This window comes from Gymnodraco acuticeps, unplaced genomic scaffold (genome assembly GCF_902827175.1).
Source record: "Gymnodraco acuticeps unplaced genomic scaffold, fGymAcu1.1, whole genome shotgun sequence".
NCBI lineage: Eukaryota > Metazoa > Chordata > Actinopteri > Perciformes > Bathydraconidae > Gymnodraco > Gymnodraco acuticeps.
In genome coordinates, this window is record NW_022992129.1 from 435,017 (window position 1) to 457,776 (window position 22,760).

Genomic DNA, 22,760 nt, shown 5'->3' on the forward strand with positions numbered 1-22,760 from the left:
CAATCTATACATTTTAAGATCAACCATTTGTCCGTTGCATTAAGCAGTAACATTTTCAAGATACTATATAATACTTACTGCAGCAGTTCAGCAATGAGCTTGCAAAAGCTATAGTTTTGTAGTAAAGATTTAGTGGATACATTAAGTGAACATGTAGTTGCACACGTCTATGTTAGGCCTCATGCTCATAAAGCTCATGCCCATATCCCTGCAGCTCCTGTAGTTTCCTGGCCTCAGGTTAACCATCTTGTCTCTGTTATATGGCTTTTTGTACATCAGCCAATGACACTCTATCACATTGCAGACTGGCAGTGGGACACACGGTAGTGCTCTATGATGTTTTCAGAGACTTCCGTCAGCTCATGCATCTGACAACTGTGGTTCTTCTTATAGATCCTCATCCTGATATGGCTTCTGTGATGTCATTTTTCCTTTGACAGTTACAAATATTGTCTAATGAAGATTTTGTGTGGGGGTTATCACACATAGTGATATCATAGTTTGCTTTAAACCTGCCATGAGTATCATATGACAAGACCTGAGGCTGTCCCTCATTCTCATCATGCTTCTCTAGTCAGAGTGCTCGCCCTTCCTCATGAAGTACTGGTTCCCCATGTAGTTGGGAAAGTCGTACACCATGAAGCAGCCACTCTCCACCCTGCAGGAGTGGCACCTGCCGCATTAGGAGGTCATGTCAGAGCAGTTGCTCATGCATGACCCTGGAAGTTCCATGCATCGTAGAAGATGAACTGTAAAAACGAATTTGTTATGGTTAGATAACGCGGCATTGTGAATATGGTGATCTAGTTTTTTTAAATACTATTTTCTGCTTATCCAAATAGATCTTTAAGAGAACATGTATTATCATGTTCATGTCGTTGTAGCTGTAGATTTCAAGGCTACATACCTTGTAGTGGATGTGCCTTTTCTCACGAGTAGGACAGATTCCAATAATTAAAATAAAATGTATTTTTCATGGCTTTTTGTGAAATAATGATACAGTAGCTTACATTCTAACTCACTGCAAGAAAACATTTTTTATGCTTGCTCTCGGAAAGCATATAATTTCTGATGACACGCGTCATGTACAAGAAACTATGATGCAAACATCATATTCAAGCAATTGTAAAATACAGTTGGTAGGCCTGTCGCGATAATCAATAAATTGACTTATCGTACGATAAATAAAAATGGACTCGATAACTTTTCTGAGCTCGATAAATTGCCGTTTACATGCGTGTTTGTTTACATATGGATGTGAGCAGAATTTTTGCCCGGCGCGCTGTGAGGGGCGGGGCCTCACACACAGCCAAGTCAGGAAACTCCGCGTGCAACATTGTGTTGAAAGGTGCTATATAAATAAACTTGCCTTGCCTTGCCTAGCCAAATTAATAATATAGAGACAAGCAGGAGACAACGTGTGACTTACTCGAGGGGAAATTGAAGTTAAATGGAATTGGTTGCAAAACCGAATACCACATCTCCGGTGTGGGAATATTTTTGGATTTAAGTCAAATCAACGAGGCGAACCTACGGACTTGAACGAGCCGGGCGGTGTATCGCATTTGTTTAAAAAAGGTAACAACAAAAGCTAGCAATACGACCAACCTTAAACTGCATCTGAAACACAACCACCCCATTCCGTTTTCCCAGCTGGGAGCAAACACGGCAGCTGGAGATGGAGAGCCCCCACCTTCCCGACAGTTTACAATCAAAGATGCATTTGCCCGACAATGCAAACATGTTGGTGTTCCTTGCTCGAAATCTTTGAAATACAGAATTTTCATTGTTTTGCGGATGATACTCAACTATATTTATCAATCAAGCCTGATGAAATTAATCATCTAAATAAAATTCAAGACTGCCTCAAGGACTTAAAAACGTGGATGACCTTAACCTATTAAGCCCCATGAACCCGGTTCCGGGCCGAAATCGCGTCATATTAATATTTAATAAACTATGAATATTTTATATCCATATAATGGGAAAAACTCTTAACTGATCTTTTTCATTTAAAAAAAAAAAAAACAAAACAAAAAAACACACAATGCTAACACTGAGCTTCTGAATTAGCCCCGAGCGAAAAATGCTAACCTATTATTGCACCAAAAATCACTCCTCGCTCCCTTATTACTTATCCTGGGTGCACATCCAACACATCGTTTATGATCGCAACGAGACACAGAATCTAACGGTGCCCACCTCAACACTGAAAGATACAAACTCGCAGAGGTGGTACCAAGTCATTGTTTTGCAAGTCCGAGTCAAGTCTCAAGTCTTTGCGCTCAAGTCCGAGTCAAGTCTCAAGTCATTGTTTTGCAAGTCCAAGTCAAGTCTCAAGTCAGGTTGGGCAAGTTCAAGTCAAGTCCAAGTCCTAAACTTTGACAAAACGAGTCATAAACAAGTCATTATGTGTTTTTCACCAAATGTAATGACATCGATCAACAGAATAATACTTAATAATCAAATTGCTCTTTATTAGTCACATTAATAATTTAATAATCCATTTTCTCTCTGCTGGTAAAGTAACGTGTGTTTTTCTAATTTAAGAGGGAACAGTAAGGTAAGGCTACCGTGACGGTTTGATTCAGAAGGAGTTTAATGTATAAGATCCCTGATGTTGAGGTAACCAGAATGTTTATTTCCACTGTGTACAACATGTTATAAGGGACCCCACAATCTATCTTTATGCAAGGGATAATGTGCAGCCAGGTGGTCTCTATGGGGAAGAGAACACCTGCATCTAGATCCCTCTGCAGGTGGTACTTTAAGTATATTTTGATGCTAATACTTTTGTACTTTTACTTGTAACATTTTGAATGCAGGACTTTTTATTGTACAGGGTTCCTGCAGGTTTCGCCAACTCAAATTTAAGACTTTTTAACACCTTTTTAAGACCACTTTGAATAGAATTTAAGACCTATTTCACGGCAATAAAGTATGAAGGAAAATGTATATAAAGAAGAAATACGTCCCATAATCACTTACAAAGTAAATGTATTCATGTTCAACATAAGAACAATGACTGAACACAACAGCGTAACAGTACAGAACTGTGTTAGCGTGTTAGACAAAGTGTGTATGTGTGTGCGCTTGAGTGTGTGTGTGTGTGTTAGGGCTGTGCAATTAATCATATTTTAATCGCAATTACGATTTTGGCCTGCCACAATTACGAAAACAACATAATCGGAAAAAACGATTATTTTGCTTTGCTAGGTTGTGACAGTGCACCACAACATATTTGATCTAATGAATTTTTTAGTAATGTATCATTTATTTAATTAATTTTTGTATTGGTTTTTCAGTTGAATTATACGTTCAGGGTAATCAACAGTTAAAAAGATACTGTTCAAATTATTATCTGTTTTAAAGTTCAATAAATGGATGTTTTCAAAGTCAATGAATAATCATATTTAATAATCGTGAAATTAATTATTGACCAACATAATCTTGATTATTGCCATAATCGAGCAGCCCTAGGTGTGTGTGTGTGTGTGTGTGTGTGTGTGTGTGTGTGTGTGTGTGTGTGTGTGTGTGTGTGTGTGTGTGTGTGTGTGTGTGTGTGTGTGTGTGTGTGTGTGTGTGTGTGTGTGTGTGTGTGTGTGTGTGTGTGTGTGTCTGAGAGAGAGTGACAAGAGCTATATTCAGACTGAGCTCTGCTGCCTTGGCTACACTATTTCATCGTTGCTGTTGTATGATTGGTGTTTAGCTACGGTATTTAGCGTCTACAGCACCTCCGCTTTTAGGGTTGACGTAGACCCAAACTTCGCCCGGAGGTCCCCCGGTGTTGTTGCGGGAGCTGCTGCACTAGCTAACGCTGCACTAGCTGCTGCTGCACTAGCTAACGCTGCACTAGCTGCTGCTGCACTAGCTAACGCTACATTAGCTGCTGCTGCACTAGCTAACGCTGCACTAGCTGCTGCTGCACTAGCTAACGCTGCACTAGCTGCTGCTGCACTAGCTAATGCTGCACTAGCTGCTGCTGCACTAGCTAACGCTGCACTAGCTAACGCTGCACTAGCTGCTGCTGCACTAGCTGCTGCTGCACTAGCTAACGCTACATTAGCTGCTGCTGCACTAGCTAACGCTACATTAGCTGCTGCTGCACTAGCTAACGCTCCACTAGCTAACGCTACATTAGCAAAACAAACACTAATTTATTTTGCAAAAGGTGCAGCGGGCTTCAAACACGTTCCCTCCACTGGTTTCAACCAAGCACTAAATTAGATGTTTTCCAACCAAATACGGTTGAACTTACACTTCCCCATATTTATTTGTAAGTAGATTCGAAGATAGGCTACATGAGCTGAAGCTTGGTTGCTAGGTTACTAGCTGGGTGTTCTCCAATAAGGGGCCGGGGGAAACAAAGTTAGTGATTACTGGTTCCATGTTGATTTAATTCAATACAAATTGTTGGGGGGAACTGAAAGGCTGTTACCGTACTGGTTACATTGCAGCCCGGACATTTCCCCCAAAACACATTTAGACGCTATCGCAACACAGAAGTACCTTTCAAATCCGATAATTTTTAAGACCTTCTGAATCATATTTAAGACATTTTTAAGGCCTTAAATTCTGATTATCAAATTTAAGACTTTTTAAGACTTGTTAAAACCCCGCGGGAACCCTGATTGTAACTTTGTTTTAATTGTCTGAACTTCTCCCACCTCTGACAATAAATCCTGAGTGTTTACCCTGCTCTGAAGGTTATTTTCATTTTACAAATCCTGCACTCAGCTTTGCTTTCTCCAATATCATTGAAAAGCAGCCAGATGCTGCTTCTTTTTTCGGTTTTCGCTCATTTCTTGACTTTTTCCGACGCGCTTGCATTTAAATCCGTCTCCCCGTCGCTCTGCACATGCTGTGCCCCCCACCCTTCTTTCACATAATGGTATGATCCTAGTGTGTCCTCGCATATGATTGGCCGCATGGTGGCCCAGCTAAATAAAGACCCGCCCCTGCCTGCAAGGATTCTCAGCAAGAGTAGGAGTGGCTGAAGATTCTGCTTTCCCCGACGGGAGTCTTCTCTTCTAGCGGCAGCTCGCGATCGGCGTGTTGGAGACCTCTGAATTAAAGTAGCAAGTCACCTCAAGTCAGAAGGCTCAAGTCCAAGTCAAGTCCCGAGTCATTGGTGTTCAAGTCCAAGTCGAGTCGCAAGTCTTTTGTGATGTTGTCAAGTCGAGTCTCAAGTCATAAAATGTGTGACTCGAGTCTGACTCGAGTCCAAGTCATGTGACTCGAGTCCACACCTCTGCAAACTCGCGACGTTATCAACAAAAACGTACATCAAAACATGTGGCGCTAGGTAGCCTACAACGCTAACATGGCTTACCTTGGTTTTGTCTGGTCAAAACTGGTATTCAATGGCATTAAAACGATAACAACGATGCTGTAGTTAATCCATAGATTAATATCCAATGTGGCTGTGTCCCCTTTGAAATGTTCTGATAATCTATAAGCAATACAACTGCAATTCCGTTTTCAAACATCAGAGCAGGCCATTCCTACGCTCTGTAGCAAGATTGAATGCCCTAACCCTAACCCTTTATAACATGAGTGTGTGCGGGAAGATTTCCCTTTGATTCTATTGGCTCTAACGGTCAAAGAGATGTCACATGTCAAAATCGAAGAAGGGGGGCCAGAGATAAAGAAAATCCACCCAAATGGCCCCAGAAGAAGTTTGTTTTGCTAAATCTGTCTAAAAAGGTCAAATATCACTCGTTTTGCATCAATCTTGATACAGGGTACTTATTATATGTTGTATTTTGGATTCCTAAAGCTTTTAGTCTACTAACCCATCATCCAAGGTTAGTTTTCACTATAAGTACAACATATATTTTGGACGGACACTATAATTTACAGTTTTTTACCATGTTCAATCTGAATTTTCTTTAAAATAAAAAACATCTATATTGATTCTAGGGCTGTGCAATTTAATCGATCCTGCGATATATATCGATATTTAGTTTTCCGAGAAAGTATCGATATTTCAGCCGCGGGTATCGATACCTTAAGTCTGATAACTGTGTTCGTTATTCTCGCGTCCAGGAGAGAAGCTTTAAAAAGGAGACTAATTGAGTCTCTGAGAAGGTTCAAATGTATACTTTAATTAATAAAAAGCGCGGTAATGTTACAAGCAGAAGATGGTTCAGTCAGAAAAACAGCTGTGTTCTGGCTCTCGTGAGCGAAGGGAAGAGAGCGAGCTACACCTTAACAGCTGTTAAATATCCTCTGCTGGCTCCTCCCTGTGGGCCGGTTGGCGCTGCTGGGGGCCGGCCCTCCACGTCTCCAATGTTCGTTGTTGCGCATTACAAAGGATTCAGACATTGTACATTAAATATATAACTAAACACGCCTTCTCTTTCATGACTTTTCATTTAATACATTTTAAACGCTGTAATCAATGCTCCAAAAATACCTCACGGCTGGTATCATTTCCGGTAGTTCCGAATGTTGTCTCATGCTACCCACGTCTGTAAACAAACATATTCAAATAAACTGTACCTTCATTTAATATTCAGCAATAATAATATCTCAACGTCTATAGTTGTAGTGTTGAAATCAGTAGGTTTCGGTGTGCAACACTCCGTGTCATATCGCTACTAAATTCACTTCTATAGTAAATGGTATATTAGCCACATGCTAAATGCTAACCGGAGATGAAGGTTTTTCAGAATAAAAGCTTAACAACTGGTTGTGCACGAGAACTTCTGGTTTTTCATTATAAAACAGCATTTAAACTGACGGTATGTTTAAGGTACATTATGCCATCAAAACATTGATTTTAATTTCTAACAAGTCCCATTCAAATCCCCCGTGTTCCGCCACCTGCTGCACCTTTTAATTCTGCATTGTCCATTGTGATACTGCACTTTATGTACTTATGTTTCAAAGGCTTGTAAGCTACAGTTTGCACTGTTTCAATAAATGAAACTAATTTTCTCACCACATCTTTTGATTCATTTTGTCCAGCATTTGCAAGCTGTAGACTCTCTGTCAGAGCCATATATTGTATAATTGATGCTTTCAGTTTTCAGTTGAATTAATTCAATCCAAGTCAATGGAACACTCACAAGATGTCACCAAAATCACACTGTCCCTTTAAAATCTTTCAGAAAATGATATAAGTGTATCGTATTATATCGAATCGTATCGAATCGTATCGTTGGCTGAATATCGTGATATATATCGTATCGTTGGCTGAATATCGTGTATCGTATCGTGAGATTAGTGTATCGCTACAGCCCTAATTGATTCTGACTTTTCTACATCCAACTCACAGGTTTATCATTACTTTGAGAAAAAAGATTATTAATTTAACCCTTTTAGAAGGGGCTTGGGGCTTAAGAGGTTAAACGTTTTGATGTTAAACACGACTAAAACTGAAGTTATTGTACTTGGCCCGAAGAATCTACGAAACAAATTATCTAAAGATATACTAACTATGGATTTGGCCTCCAGTGAGACTAAGGAATCTTGGCGTTATATTTGATCTATCCTTTAACGCCCACATAAAATCAATTTCAAGGACCGCCTACTTCCATCTACGTAACATTGCAAAAATCAGGCATATCTTGCCTCAAGACGATGCAGAGAAACTAGTCCATGCATTTGTTACTTCAAGGCTGGATTATTGTAACTCCTTATTATCAGGGTGTACCAAGAAGTCAGTCAAGTCGCTTCAGCTGATTCAAAATGCTGCAGCTCGTGTACTAACCAGAGTTAGGTAAAGGGACCACATTACTCCTGTTCTGGCTGCCTTACACTGGCTCCCTATAGAACACAGGATAGAATTTAAAATTCTTCTTCTCGCCTACAAAGCCCTTAATGGGCAGGCGCCATCTTACCTTAAATAACTCATTATACCCTACTGTCCTACTAGGGCATTGCGTTCCAAGAATGCAGGGTTGTTGGTTGTTCCTAGAGTCTCTAAAAGTACAATGGGAGCCAGAGCCTTTTCTTATCAAGCTCCACATTTGTGGAATCAGCTTCCAGTTTGTGTTCGGGCGGCAGACACCCTATCCGTTTTTAAGAGTGCGCTTAAGACCTTCCTTTTTGATAAAGCTTATAGTTAGGGCTGATTAGATTCAGCCCCTAGTTTTGCTGATATAGGCTTAGTTTGTCGGGGGACATCTTACTTCTTCCTTCTCTCTGTCCATACCTGTGTGTACTCATGTTCCGATTAACCCAGCTTCCCCAAATCTCTTTCTTTTTGGTGTCTATATACGCCGGGATCCGGAGTCATGGATGATCCTGCGGTCCTGTGTCCTGGACCGCGAGTCCTGGATCTTGAGTCGTGGCTGTGGTCCTGGATCATAGGTCCTGGATGGATATCCTCGTGGATTCATCTTCTTATTATACACACATGCATCCAAACATTTGGACTACCTATGTTGCAAATGTATTATCTTTTCAATTTACACACGGCATCTATTGCACGTCTGTCCGTCCTGGGAGAGGGATCCCTCCTCTGTTGCTCTCCCTGAGGTTTCTCCCATTTTTCTCTTTTAAACTGTGGGTTTTCTCCGGAAGTTTTTCCTTGTACGATGTGAGGGTCTAAGGACAGAGGGTGTCGTAATGTCATACTGATATTCTGTACAAACTGTGAAGTCCACTGAGACAAATGTAACATTTGTGATATTGGGCTATATAAATAAACATTGATTGATTGATTTGGATATGGCCTGTTGAGGCATCTGGGTCTTTGTATGGACAGTGGACTGTACACTTGACTGCTATTTTAAGGAGGTTTATTTTGCTTGTGAGACAATGTGTGCTCATATTTATTTATATATATGAGAGCAGGGTGTCCGCGGGGTCTTAAAAAGTATTAAAAGTTGATAAATCAATTTAGCGAAAATGAAGCCTAATAAAAAGTATTAAAAGGCATTTTCCAAGGTATTAAGAAGGTCCACAGCAACGACAACATGAAACACCCTTTAATTTACTGAAACAACATGTCGGGAAACCCCCTCAAGGTGGCCCCATGCATAGCGTGCCATAAAATGCTGCTTCTTATTTTAAGTTTCGGTTATCTGCTGGTGGACTACCTGAGAGATATTCAGCAGGAGAACACGCCGTCCACCACGGAGAATAAACAGAAGGGCAACCATGACAACCATGCTCCGGGGTCTTCTTCGCTGCTTTTGGTGTATTTTGTGGCGGCAGCAGCGCCACTTACAGGCCTGGCATATGTACTACAGCGTTTCCAGCATTTCCAGCGGTCTAGTGGGAACGGACACGTTAATGAATCGAATGCGTGTGAACGGAAGACTTTTTTGCTTTTGCATATGCGTTTTACTGTATGTTTCCTCGTGGGGCCGGGGTCTAAGCCAAACTATATCCGGTCACAGAGATCTGCTATTTTAAAGTAAGGTCAACACATATCGACCTAAATATAGTCTATATTAAGAACGAGAAAAGTCTTAACATATATATCGTTTTTTGTAAACATATGACAAATGTGTGAGGGTGATGACGTCAGAGCATCGTCCTATGTGCCGGGCTTAGCCCCGGCCCAATTTAACCGCTGGGTATTTGTGAGGGAGCTCCTATATGGCATTACCCCGCTGAAGCTCACCAAAGTTTAATATATTTCATAGTTCAAAGTTTTGTTTATTGGTCAAATACTGGTTTCTGAGGAGTTTTACTGGAATGAAAGAGCACAGAGTACAGAAGCAACAAAGCAACATACTGCATTAAACCTGACCTTCACAGAGAGGTTGAAGTTCATGTGGAGAGGAGGCTTCAGTAGTCTGTCTGCACTCTGTTTAGTTGTGCTATCTTACAATCAATATAGTAAATGTGAGGTAAAGTGTGTCGCCAATGTAACCGGTTAGAACTCAAAGTTGCGATGAGGTCTTAAAATGTATGGAAAGGGTCTTAAAAAAGGTCTTAAAAGGTATTACATTTGACTTCAGGATTCCTGCATATACCCTGGAGAGAGAACACTCTGTTTTCCAGCCCGAGTCTATTTAATTGATTGTTTTAGTTGTGTGTGATTTAATTAATTTTTTATAATTTAATTTGTTTTATTTATTACATATAATTTATATATTATTTCACATTTCATTTGCAATGTTGGATGTTCAATAAAAAGTTCTGTTTGAAAGGATGTACTTGAATTATTATTATATATTATCATTATGTCAGTGGTCTAAAATGGTCTTACAACGGTGCCGACAATATTATCGTGAAAATGTATCGTCCAACAAAATTATCGTGACGGGCCTAACAGTAGGTAATGCATAGAATGACTTAAGTGTTTTACTTACAGTTAAGTGGTATTGATATGAAAATATTTTTCAGCTATGTTGTGTGCTATGTTTGCGAATTCCCTTAGAATTATATGATTTCAATTTGTATATCTACATATATGTTTATTATGGCATGACTTTAAAAAACCGATTTAAAATATTAAATTATATAGTACGGCGCCCTGGAGGGTTCATAGAGAACAATAAATAAAACGAGGCCACCTATTACTCGTTTTATGAAGGAAATGTCCAGTCACCAGGGCGCATGATGTGTAAATAACCCAATTTGTGTTCTGTGAAACATATGACATTGTTTTTGTTACTTTCGTTGCAGTTGTATATGTCTTAAATGTAATTTAGGTTAACTTCCTGTTTTATTTAGATGCTTTTATTTTGAAGGTGAGTTTACACTGTTGACAGGAAGTTGTTGTTGCTATGGAAACGTGAAATACTACATGATGTGTGTGTGTGTGTGTTCGGTGTATGTGTGTCCGACACCGGCATTTGTTTTCAAATGACCATGAACAGTAATTTACACACATCTGGCTTACTCCATAGGTGTATTCCCAAGTGAAAGAAGTTCGTTTATTCTTAATCTCGATGGAGGCTAGTGCTAAATGCAGTCTAAGTGCACCGGAACGAACACTACTATCATAATATCTTCTGAAAACAAATGCCCACACATACAGAGACACAGACACACACACGCCCTGGCGACCGGACATCTTCTTCATAAAACTAATAATATGGCGGAATAATCGGGCAGTTCGATGTGTCTAATCATAAGAAAGTATCTTGTGCGAACGAGAAAGTATGCACAAATTAATAAAGCGTGGCCTCGTTTTATTTAAATTGAGGCCACGAATTACATCTCGTGCGCACAAATTAATAAAACGTGGCCTTGTTTTATTTATTTTTCTCTCTATGAACCCTCCAGGGCTCCGTAATATAGTATGAGTAGTGAATGAAGATTTTAACTTCATCCATTATATTTAAAATTGTATTCAATATTCTACAGTTTCATTGAATATATTCAATTTTTAAGTTGTATTGTTAATTGATAGGTAGTCTTCATGTCTAAAACTTTGTGCTCAACTAACATACATTTGATGAGTGATTATCTGTAGAACATTGACACATTGTTCAATGCTTATATTATTATTTAGCAGATATGTCTTTGTGACAGTATAGGGCAATAAGATTGACAGAATGTTAAATTAGTGCAGAAATTATTTATTTAATGGCAATTGTTAGATTCAGTGAACATTTAGTAGCAGGAATCGGTGATGCGCTTCATGCTCATGAACTTCATGCCGCTCATGCCCATCTCTCTGAAGCTTCTATAATCTCCGGGCCTCATGTACATCATCTTTCCTCTGAAGTTAGGCTGCTCGTACATCAGCCAGTGACCGTCCATCACGTTGCAGGACTGGCAGTCGGACATGCGGTAACGCTCCTGGATGTTCTCACAGTCGTCCATCATCTCGTGACTCTGACCACCGAAGTTCTCCCTCTCGTAAATCTTCATCCTGAACTGTCCTCTGTGCTGTTTTTGGAGAGAATAAAAACGAAGGCATGTCTTAATATCAATATATGTCAAGGTTTTCATTTAAATACGTGTCAAAGTACGACATATGCTGCTTAATACCCACCATGGGGATCATACGGCAAGACTTGATGCAGTCCCTCATTCCCATCATGCTCATGTAGTCGGAGTACTCGCCCCTCTTCATGAAGTACTGGTTTCCCATGTAGTTGTCACGGTCGTAGACCATGAAGCAGCCGCTCTCCACCCTGCAGGACTGGCTCCTGCTCAGGGAGGAGGTCATGTCAGAGCAGTCATTCATGCACTCATAAGAACGACCCTGGAAGTTCTTCTCCTCGTAGAAGATGATCTGAAAGAAAATTAAAAGTCAAAATTACATATACAAGGCAAATTAAAATATATGTATCCTCGTAGAAGATGATCTGAAAGAAGTTAATTGTTATAAATTAAATTCACAATTAAATTGGGTAATCCCATATTGTCAAATTAAATGTTGTGCATATTACAAAATGTTTTAAAAGTACCTTTCCCCTCATGTTCATGTCGGTGTTGCTCATGTTGGCTGTAGATGTGCTGTTGCTGAACGTACTGACTCCCTGGAAACATTTTGCTTTTATATCTGTTCAACGAATAGAATCAGTGACCCCTCCCCCTCAGAGAACCCCCCTACTCAGCAACTTAGTATTGAAGCCAACAGAATACAGAGGTCACGTCCATTTTTCACAGACTGCATACCTTGTAAAGGATGACAACTGACTACAACTGTGACACCTCACACTGACAAAAAGTCTAGTTCTTTCCTAATTTACACGCTGAGTATGATACATTCTATGATTTGTGGTGTTGACGAATAGATGCCCAGGAATAAAAAAATGGTCAAGAAGAAATGTTTTGCTGGTGTTGCATTATGTCATTTTCAATAGGTGACTGTAATTGTTTTCCATTTTCTTCTTACTTTTAGAGCTTTTTGGAAAACAAAATGGCCAGCATTTGTACACATTACCTTGGACCAAATTGTCCACATTAATTTTCCTTGAAGAAGGTCCCTGACACATCAGTCATGAAGACATAATGTAGGTTTAGTAAGATGGCAAGCTATGACTGGTAAAGGGCAAATGATTAGTATTTCATGTCTCTTTGCCGAGTCAAAGTAATCATTTAGGAATAAAATCACCTTATTTGACAAAGTGATCATTTTTATAGAGTGATGCAGGGATGAAGATTTTTCGTTGGCCGACCTGGAAGTGGGCATCGCAAGGGGTCCCTTGACAAAAAGCAATACCCCATTTGGTTTTTTGAATATTGCAGGAAATTATCTCTGTGGCAAACACACCATTATGATAGTTAACATGTTTTATTCAGTAGGATAATATCCACACATCAACACCACTTCATGATTTTTAAAGCGGCAGAAGTAAAAAACGATTGTGCTATAAACAAACTATATTATGATTTAATGGCTGTGCATTACCACTGCTTAACAATAGGCCAACTGTTGTTGGGATTATGACGTTTAGTGTTTTATTAAATCACATGCTAGCAATTGCTGTTTTATGACACTAAGAAGCTTTGGACATTCACCAGTGGGGTAATTTCTGCCGTATTTGTCACCTTATTTGACAAAGTGACCATCTTTTATAGAGTGGTGCAGTGATGAAGATTTTTCGTTGGCCGACCTGGAAGTAAGCCTCACAAGGGGTACCTTGATAAAAACAATGACATTTCCACATTGGATTTTTGGATAATGCAGAAAAAATAATCTCTGTGGCAAACACACAATTATGACACTTATGAAGCTTTGGACATTCACCAGTGGGGTAATTACTGCCGTATTTTATTTTGTAGAACAAAACGTTTAATCTCTTTGGCTTGTGTTAATTCAGGCGTCTAACAAAAGACCTGTTAAAGGAAACACTGACTTTGAGACAAAGGTCTTTGTGAAAGTTGTAAAATGCTATTTGGGTTTTAGGACTTGTTCTTGCACCACTCCCTAAACCCAAATTCTGTTTAATCTGCACCTGACTCTAGAGTGTAAGTCAACTGTGACTGCAGACAGCAGTACATGTTGAACTGCATTGATGGACAATAAGTAACAGTGTTTCCCCTAGGTTTACTGCTTTGGGGGGGTTTTAAACACCTTGAATTTCAGGGGGGGCGCGGGGCTCCGTTGGCGGGGCGCAGTGCCCCTCCAAGACAATGGTAGGGGAAACACTGAGTAAGTAAATCATATTAATACATTGCTTATACAATATGAGGTACTTGAACTTGAGTATTTCAACTACTTTATACTTCTACTTCACTACAATTCAGAGGTAAAATATTTACTTTTAACTGGTCTTCATTGATAACTAGTAACTTTGAAGATACAGATTAATAATTTAAAATAAATCAACAGATCATTAACTACAGTATATACTAATATAGGTATAGGTCAGTGTTTCTCAAACTTTTTCATACCAAGGACCACTTAACCATAAAAAAACACTCGCGGGACCACCTAACTCCACAAATATCAAAAAACACATCGTTTTTCTAGAACAGATTACAAATCGCCTGAAAATGGTACAAAACAAGGGGAAACATGTGTGACGAAGGTGTTGCGATGGCTATATCATGCAATTGATAGTGAAATTAACATCGCTCCATTGCGGAGATATTCCCGCGAGAGTGGCGGAAGACTTAAATATATTTATTTATTTCAAATGTGAAATTGTACCAATATTACTCACGGACCACTAGGGGGCGCTGACGGACCACCAGTGGTCCGTGGACCACACTTTGAGAAGCACTGGTATAGGTAGACACACTTTATTGGATGAAAATGTTTTACTAAATACTTTGACCAACATGAGCCTCTCAGACAACATTTGTACAAAATAGCAGAGGTGGGACCAAGTCATTGTTTTGCAAGACCGAGTCAAGTCTCAAGTCTTTGCGCTCAAGTCCGAGTCAAGTCTCAAGTCTTTGCGCTCAAGTCTCAAGTCAGGATGGGCAAGTTCAAGTCAAGTCCAAGTCCTAAACTTTGACAAAACGAGTCTAAAACAAGTCCTTATGTGCTTTTCAACAAATGTAATGACATCTATCAACAGAATAATACTTAATAATCAAACTGCTCTTTATTAGTCACATTAATAATTTAATAATCCATTTTCTCTCTGCTGGTAAAGTAACGTGTTTTTCTTCTATTTTAAGAGGGATCAGTAAGGTAAGGCTACCGTGACGGTTTGATTCAGAAGGAGTTTAATGTATGTTAAGGTGACCAGAATGTTTATTTCCACTGTGTACAACATGTTATAAGGGACCCACAATCTATCTTTATGCAAGGGATAATGTGCAGTGAGGCGGTCTCTATGGGGAAAAAACACCCGAATCTACATCACTCTGCAGGTGGTACTTTAACTATATTTTGATAATACTTTTCTACTTTTACTTGTAATATTTTGAATGCAGGACTTTTGATTGTAACCGAGTATTCCTACACTATGGGTACTTTTACTCAAGTACAAGATCTGAACTTCTCCCACCTCTGACAATAAATCCTGAGTGGTTACCAAAAAAAAAGGTTATTTTTCATTTTACAAATCCTGCACTCAGCTTTGCTTTCTCCAATATCATTGAAATGCAGCCATATGCTGCTTCTTTTTTCGGTTTTCGCGAATTTCTTGACTTTTTCCAACGCGCTTGCATTTAAATCCGGCTCCCCGTCGCTCTGTAGCTGGCCTGTACCACTACACCTGCTGTCTTTGCAGTGTCTGTCCCCCACCCTTCTTTCACATAATGGTATGATCCTAGTGTGTCCCCGCATATGATTGGCCGCATGGTGGCTCAGCAAAATAAAGTCCCGCCCCTGCTTGCATGGATTCATTTCACAGCAAGAATTGCAGCGGCTGAAGATTCTGCTCTCCCCGACGGGAGTCTGCTCTTCTAGCGGCATCTCGCGATCGACGTGTTGAGACCCCTGAATTAAAGTATCAAGTCATCTCAAGTCAGAAGGCTCCAAGTCAAGTCCCGAGTCATTGGTGTTTAAGTCCAAGTCGAGTCGCAAGTGTTTTGTGATTTTGTCAAATCGAGTCCAAAGTCATCAAATTGGTGACTCGAGTCCACACCTCTGCAAAGTAGCCATACAAACTAGATATTGTTGGAGCAAATGAACAATCCTTCAGTGTAGAAGAAAACACTGCACCATAATTGATGAACTCATCTTAAATTTAACAAGAATTAAGTGAACTGACCTAAACAGTTTCAGGTCACTGCATTGTAATCTTTCACTTGTGCTTTATGCAAAAGGAGAACATTTTGTCTGTCATTCAATGTGTTTTACAAAAAGAGTCTTGCTAGTGATAGCTGTATAAACTGGCAAATATAAGTAAAAGAAGGCACATTTAGAGTAATAGTTGATGTTTAAAGTTTTGCTTCATTGCACAAACATGAGCAAACATTACCTAAGTGGCTGCCATTTATATGGTTACTTTCCGTATCCTAATTAAGATGTTTCCTGTGTTGAAGGTGAAATAAGTTACACTCCAAAAAAAATTCACCTTGCTTTAAAAGTAGAAAGTGTGGGGGAAACTTCTGAAGCAATTGGAAACAGGACTCAGAGAGACACGAGGAGAGCGGAAGCTTTGATGGCAAACACTGACGGTTTATTTGGAGTTACGGCCGGAGAATTGACAGGGTGGTGTGTCACGAGTTGACACAGCGGTTGCCAAACCAATCCTGAAGAATTCTTCTGCAGCTTTTTTTGATATATTTTATTTATCCCCGTGGGGAAATTGTTTCTCTGCATTTGACCCATCCTAGTGTTAGGAGCATGTGCTGCCATTTTGAACGGCGCCCGGGGAGCAGTGTAGGGAACGGTGCCTTGCTCAGGGACACCTCGGTAGCACTTGGTCCTTGCCGGGACTTGAACTGGTGACCTTCCAGTTACCAAGCCAAGTCCCTATCGACTTCGCCACCACCCACCCCCGTTGCTCGATGCTTTAACTAGTTTGGGAGTGTAATAATCAACATTCTTTATCAGTGAGACTAAACAATTATGGACCCTGAATCTAACTAGAGCTCCTCGTCCATAGAAAAGAATGTGCACCAGGGAACCTACGTCCCTGAACAGTAAACTACCTCATGGCGGCTTGTGCTCTGTCATAGACTGGCAACAACAATGCGCCCAAGCTGCTACTCCTTAAGAGAGATAGCAGCAATACCCAAGACCGTAGACCTATGCCATGAGAAAGGAGACAGTAAAGAGAAAACACAATGAACTGGGTCGAAGGTTGAATACCTAAGCAAATTATTCCCTAACAAAAAGTATAGTTTCAATTTCGTTGCTAAACATATGATTATCCATTGTGGGTTAACAAATATTTCAATACCCAGGAAATTAATTCCTGTTTCAAGAATAATGAGACTTTGGCTGTAGAAAAAATGTAGAGCCAATTTCTCATCAGATTTAAAACATTGAAGGATGAACATATGACTGAAGAAATCTGCTTGCTTTGTGAAAAAAAAACTAATAAATATAACTTTATAAAACGATATGTATTTTTGATATAGCATAATATGTCTTTTGAAGGTTTGACAATGAGCTTGACAAAAGTTAAAGTATTGCAGAAATGATTTATTTAGTGGAATTTTGATACATTCAGTGAACATTGAGTGAACATTTAGTAGTAGGAATCCATGATACGCCTCATGCTCATGAACTTCTGGTTGCCCATGTCCCTGAAGCTCTTGTACTCTCCAGGCCTCATTGTACATAATCTTTCCTCTGTACTGGGGCTGCTCGTAATCAGCCAGTGACCGTCCATCACATTGCAGGACTGGCATTCGTTCATGCGGTAACGGTCCATGATGTGTCACAGTCCTCCATCATCTCGTGACTCTGACCACCGAAGTTCTCCTTCTCATAGATCTTCATCCTGTACTGGCCTCTGTGCTGCTTTGCGGAGAAGAATTATAAATTAATGATTTAATGTAAAGCGTTGTGGGGTGGTCACCCATCAGTAGAATCGTATAATGGAACTTGCTACTTTATAGACATAGACATACAGTAATTTATTGTCAGTTCAACAAGACACAGAGTGTACTATTAAAACGAAATTTCGTTGTACTGGCTTACAGGAACAGGACAATATAAAAACTTGCTAAAATTGTCATATAAATAAATAATAGTGACGTGGTGGCTGATAAAGATAAAGTGTGCGTTTAAAATATAAAGACTTACTATACATATAAATAAAGATATATATATATACCCACCATGGGGATCATACGGCAAGACTTGATGCAGTCCCTCATTCCCATCATGCTCATGTAGTCGGAGTACTCTGCCCCTCTTCATGAAGCACTGGTTTCCCATGTAGTTGTTGCGGTCGTAGACCATGAAAGGCAGCCGCTCTCCACCCCTGCAGGACTAGGCACCTGCTCAGGTTGGTGGTCATGTCAGAACAGTCATTCATGCACTCATAAGAACGACCCTGGAAGTTCTTCTCCTCGTAGAAGGTGATCTGAAAGAAGGGAATTTAATGGTTAGAAATAAATTATCAAAGTATAAATGGTGGTATTGCAAACAGTAATTCTGATTATTACAAAAATACTTCTAAAGTACCTTGCCCCTCATGTTCATGTTGCTCATGTTGGCTGTAGATGTGCGGTTGCTTGTGAAACTGAATACCTAACTGGTTAACCCTTGTCTTTCATACCTGTTCAACGTAAATATTAGTGACTCCTCCCCCTAAGAGAACACTCTACTCAGCAACTTACAATTGAAGCCCACCGAATGGAGAGATTTTGTTCATTTTTCAGAGGACCTGGTATTTTTTAGTGGACACCACTGAAGTAAACATCTGACGCTCACAACATTCTGAGAACAATACGAGTATTTCTTCGGCCTTTCCCCCCAAGTATGATATTCCATGTGTTCTTTAATGTTGACCAATAGAGAGAAAAGAACACAGAGGCAAATAATGATGTGGGTGTTGCCAACAGATACACACTTCTTGTACAAACGATTCATTCATATTTAGCATTATTCTTCTCAAAAGTTGGTCTCTAGTCCCTTATTCCTAATGACATCACGTAGGTAGTGAAACACACTAAGCTGTGATTAGTTGGGGGCCAAATTGTAGTCTATTAGGTCTCTCAGAAGAGTCACAGCAAGAATTGGATCACCCTACAATTACATAATCTGATACAGTGACAATTTTACCAGATACAAATGTTGTGTAGTCTGAAAGTAAGAATAAGTTGTTATAGATAAGAAAACTGAAAACAAAACAGAACTAATATACAAGCCATCATTTTTATTCATAGACTAATGGGAAACAGTTATAAAGATTGACCTAAAAATAATTACCCATGTGCTTTTGTTTGTTGCTGAGAGAGTGTATGTTGCAAATAATGGGCCTTCAAAACAATGAACAATTGTATTTGAGATAATGGTCTGTCGGGCATATTGTTTGGGCTTTTGGTCCAAAGGGGCCTTTTTTCAAACTCTTGATGTTTTGGGATAATGGGCAGTCAGAACAATAACATGTCACCAAACTTTGACTTCAGTAAATGTCGATCTGTAATTGTGGGTATGCTCCCCCCACACCCTATATAATTCCCAAGTTAAATAAGCAAAGCTGTTAATTTCAGACATTTATTTTAAATAATATCGACAATTGACCTTTTAACATAAAAACAAGAGTATCCTTAATAAATAAACAATTGTATAGGTTTATGTTTTGGCCCTCAATTGCAATGATTCTTAATGAGAGGTTCATTCAATCAGTTGAGTATGACAACTGCCTCCAAACTTTGATACCCTCATGAGCCTCAGTCGAGATTCAATATACTGAACAATAGCTGCTTAATTAGTCTTCTATTTATCCATAATTTAACAAACTAATGTGATCAATTAATCATTTAGGTAATAACTTGGGTATGAAATCATACACTGAAAAAAAATATAAACGCAACACTTTTGTTTTTGCTCCAATTTTTCATGAGATGAACTCAAAGATCTAAAACATTTTCTATATACACAAAATAACCATTTCTCTCAAATATTGTTCACAAATCTGAAAAAATCTGTGATAGTGAGCACTTCTCCTTTGCCGAGATAATCCATCCCACCTCACAGGTGTGGCATATCAAGATGCTGATTAGTCAGCATGATTATTGCACAGGTGTGCCTTAGAATGGCCACAATAAAAGGCCACTCTGAAACGTGCATTTTTGCTTTATTGAAGGGGTCTGGGGGGTCCGAAAACCAGGCAGTATCTGCTGTGAGGGGTAGGGTTAGGGTTAGGGTAATGTTGTGAATCGAGTGGCCCATGGTGGTGGTGGGGTTATGGTATGGGCAGGCGTATGTTATGGACGACAAACCCTAACTCTAACCCTACCCCTACCCTTCACACCCAGATACTGCCTGGTTTTCGGACCCCCCCAGACCCCCCCCAATAAAGCAAAAATGCACGTTTCAGAGTGGCCTTTTATTGTGGCCATTCTAAGGCACACCTGTGCAATAATCATGCTGTCTAATCAGCATCTTGATATGCCACACCTGTGAGGTGGGATGGATTATCTCGGCAAAGGAGAAGTGCTCACTATCACAGATGTTTTTCAGATTGTGAACAATATTTGAGAGAAATGGTTATTTTGTGTATATAGAAAATGTTTTAGATCTTTGAGTTCATCTCATGAAAAATGGGAGCAAAAACAAAAGTGTTGCATTTATATTTTTGTTCAGTGTAGTTACTGGCAAAAACTAAAAAATGTGTTTACATTTGCTACCTTCAGTGGAAATGTTCAGTGTTAGCTGTTAGTCAGGCTGACTGCATTTAAACCTTATGCTAGATATTTTTAAGTATTTTGTGGTAATTTGTACACAGTGGATTATGTAAAACTACATATGCATTTAACCTTACTTTGAACATGTGGTAGTGTAATTTAGTTTTATATATTTATTTTTAGCTTCCAATATTTATGATTTTTTATTTAATATACCCAGAATAGTAATTCTTCTATCAAGATCAATTTTAAGCCTCTGAATGTTTGGTTAAACCGTAACATTTAACAACACATTTTGTCATCAGATTTCAAACTCTTAATGATGAAATGAGTTTAGTTGTTTTAAAAAATATATGTTTTTCACGACTCATATTTTTTTGGTGTAATATTTAAAAATATGTAATTTTAAAAGTTGGACAACAAGCTTGAGAAAACTTACATTTGCAGAAATTATTTATTCAATAGCATTCAATACATTCAGTGAACATTTAGTTAACATTTAGTTGCAGGAATCGGTGATGCGCCTCATGCTCATGAACCTCTGGCCGCTCATGCCCATATCCATGAAGTTCCTGTACTCTCCGGGCCTCATGTACATCATCTTGCCTCTGAACTGGGGCTGCTCGTACATCAGCCAGTGACCGTCCATCACGTTGCAGGACTGGCACTCGTTCATGCGGTAACGGTCCATGACATTATCACAGTCCTCCATCATCTCGTGACTCTGACCACCGAAGTTCTCCTTCTCATAGATCTTCATCCTGTATTGGCCTCTGTGCTGCTTTGGGGAGAATAATTATAAATTAATGATTTAATGTAAAGAGTTGTGGGGTGGTCACCCATAGTAGAATCGTCGGTTACAGTTGTATACCCACCATGGGGATCATACGGCAAGACTTGATGCAGTCCCTCATTCCCATCATGCTCATGAAGTCGGAGTACTCGCCCCCTCTTCATGAAGCACTGGTTTCCCATGTAGTTGGAACGATCGTAGACCATGAAGCAGCCGCTCTCCACCCTGCAGGACTGGCACCTGCTCAGGTTGGAGGTCATGTCAGAACAGTCATTCATGCACTCATAAGAACGACCCTGGAAGTTCTTCTCCTCGTAGAAGGTGATCTGAAAGAAGGGAATTTTAATGGTTAGAATAATTTATCAAAGTATAAATGGTGATATTGCAAACAGTAATATTTCTGATTATTACAAAAATACTTCTAAAAGTACCTTGCCCTCATGTTCATGCCGGTGTTGCTCATGTTGGCTGTAGATGTGCTGTTGCTGGTGAACTGATATCCTAACTGGTTAACCCTTGTCTTTTATACCTGTTCAACGTAAATAATTAGTGACTCCTCCCCCTAAGAGAACACTCTACTCAGCAACTTACCATTGAAGCCCACAGAATGGAGAGATTTTGTTCCTTTTCAGGGACCTGGTACTTTTAGTGGACAACAGCTGAAGCAACATCTGACGCTTCACAACATTCTGAGAAACAATACAAGTCTTTTCTTCGCCTTTCCCCCCAAGTATGATATTCCATGTGTTACTTTATGTTGACCAATAGGAAGAAAAGAACACAGAGGCAAAATAATGATGTGGGTGTTGCCAACAGGATACACACTTCTTTGTACAAACTGATTCATTCATATTTACATTATTGTTCTCAAAAGTTGGTCTCTAGTCCCTTATTCCTAATGACATCACGTAGATAGTGAAACACACTAAGCTGTGATTAGTTGGGGGCCAAATTGTAGTCTATTAGGTCTCTCAGAAGAGTCACAGCAAGAATTGGATCACCCTACAATTACATAATCTGATACAGTGACAATTTTACCAGATACAAATGTTGTGTAGTCTGAAAGTAAGAATAAGTTGTTATAGATAAGAAAACTGAAAACAAAACAGAACTAATATACAAGCCATCATTTGTATTCATAGACTAATGGGCAACAGTTAAAAAGATTGACCTAACAATAATTACCCATGTGCTTTTGTTTGTTGATGAGAGAGTGTATGTTGCAAATAATGGGTCTTCAAAACAATGAACAATTGTATTTGAGATAATGGGCTGTCAGGCATATTGTTTTGGCTTTTGGTCCAAAGGGGCCTTTTTTCAAACTCTTGATGTTTTGGGATAATGGGCAGTCAGAACAATAACATGTCACCAAACTTTGACTTCAGTAAATGTC

At 39.4% G+C, this 22,760-nt stretch overlaps 1 protein-coding gene and 3 pseudogenes across 1 annotated transcript; all 4 read right to left on the reverse strand.

Annotated features, from left to right (window-relative positions):
- Positions 1 to 141: 141 nt before the first annotated feature.
- LOC117538128 lies at positions 142 to 1,743 on the reverse strand (annotated as a pseudogene).
- Positions 1,744 to 11,488: 9,745 nt separating this feature from the next.
- LOC117538095 (gamma-crystallin M3-like) lies at positions 11,489 to 12,371 on the reverse strand. The gene is made up of 3 exons (XM_034203628.1): positions 12,327 to 12,371; positions 11,909 to 12,151; positions 11,489 to 11,802 (listed from the first exon to the last, which is right to left on the reverse strand). Exons 1-3 carry the CDS (start codon positions 12,357 to 12,359, stop codon positions 11,524 to 11,526), a joined length of 555 nt encoding a protein of 184 aa, XP_034059519.1. The 5' UTR covers positions 12,360 to 12,371; the 3' UTR covers positions 11,489 to 11,523.
- Positions 12,372 to 17,462: 5,091 nt separating this feature from the next.
- LOC117538129 lies at positions 17,463 to 18,433 on the reverse strand (annotated as a pseudogene).
- Positions 18,434 to 21,014: 2,581 nt separating this feature from the next.
- LOC117538100 lies at positions 21,015 to 21,830 on the reverse strand (annotated as a pseudogene).
- Between the last annotated feature and the right edge of the window lie 930 nt (positions 21,831 to 22,760).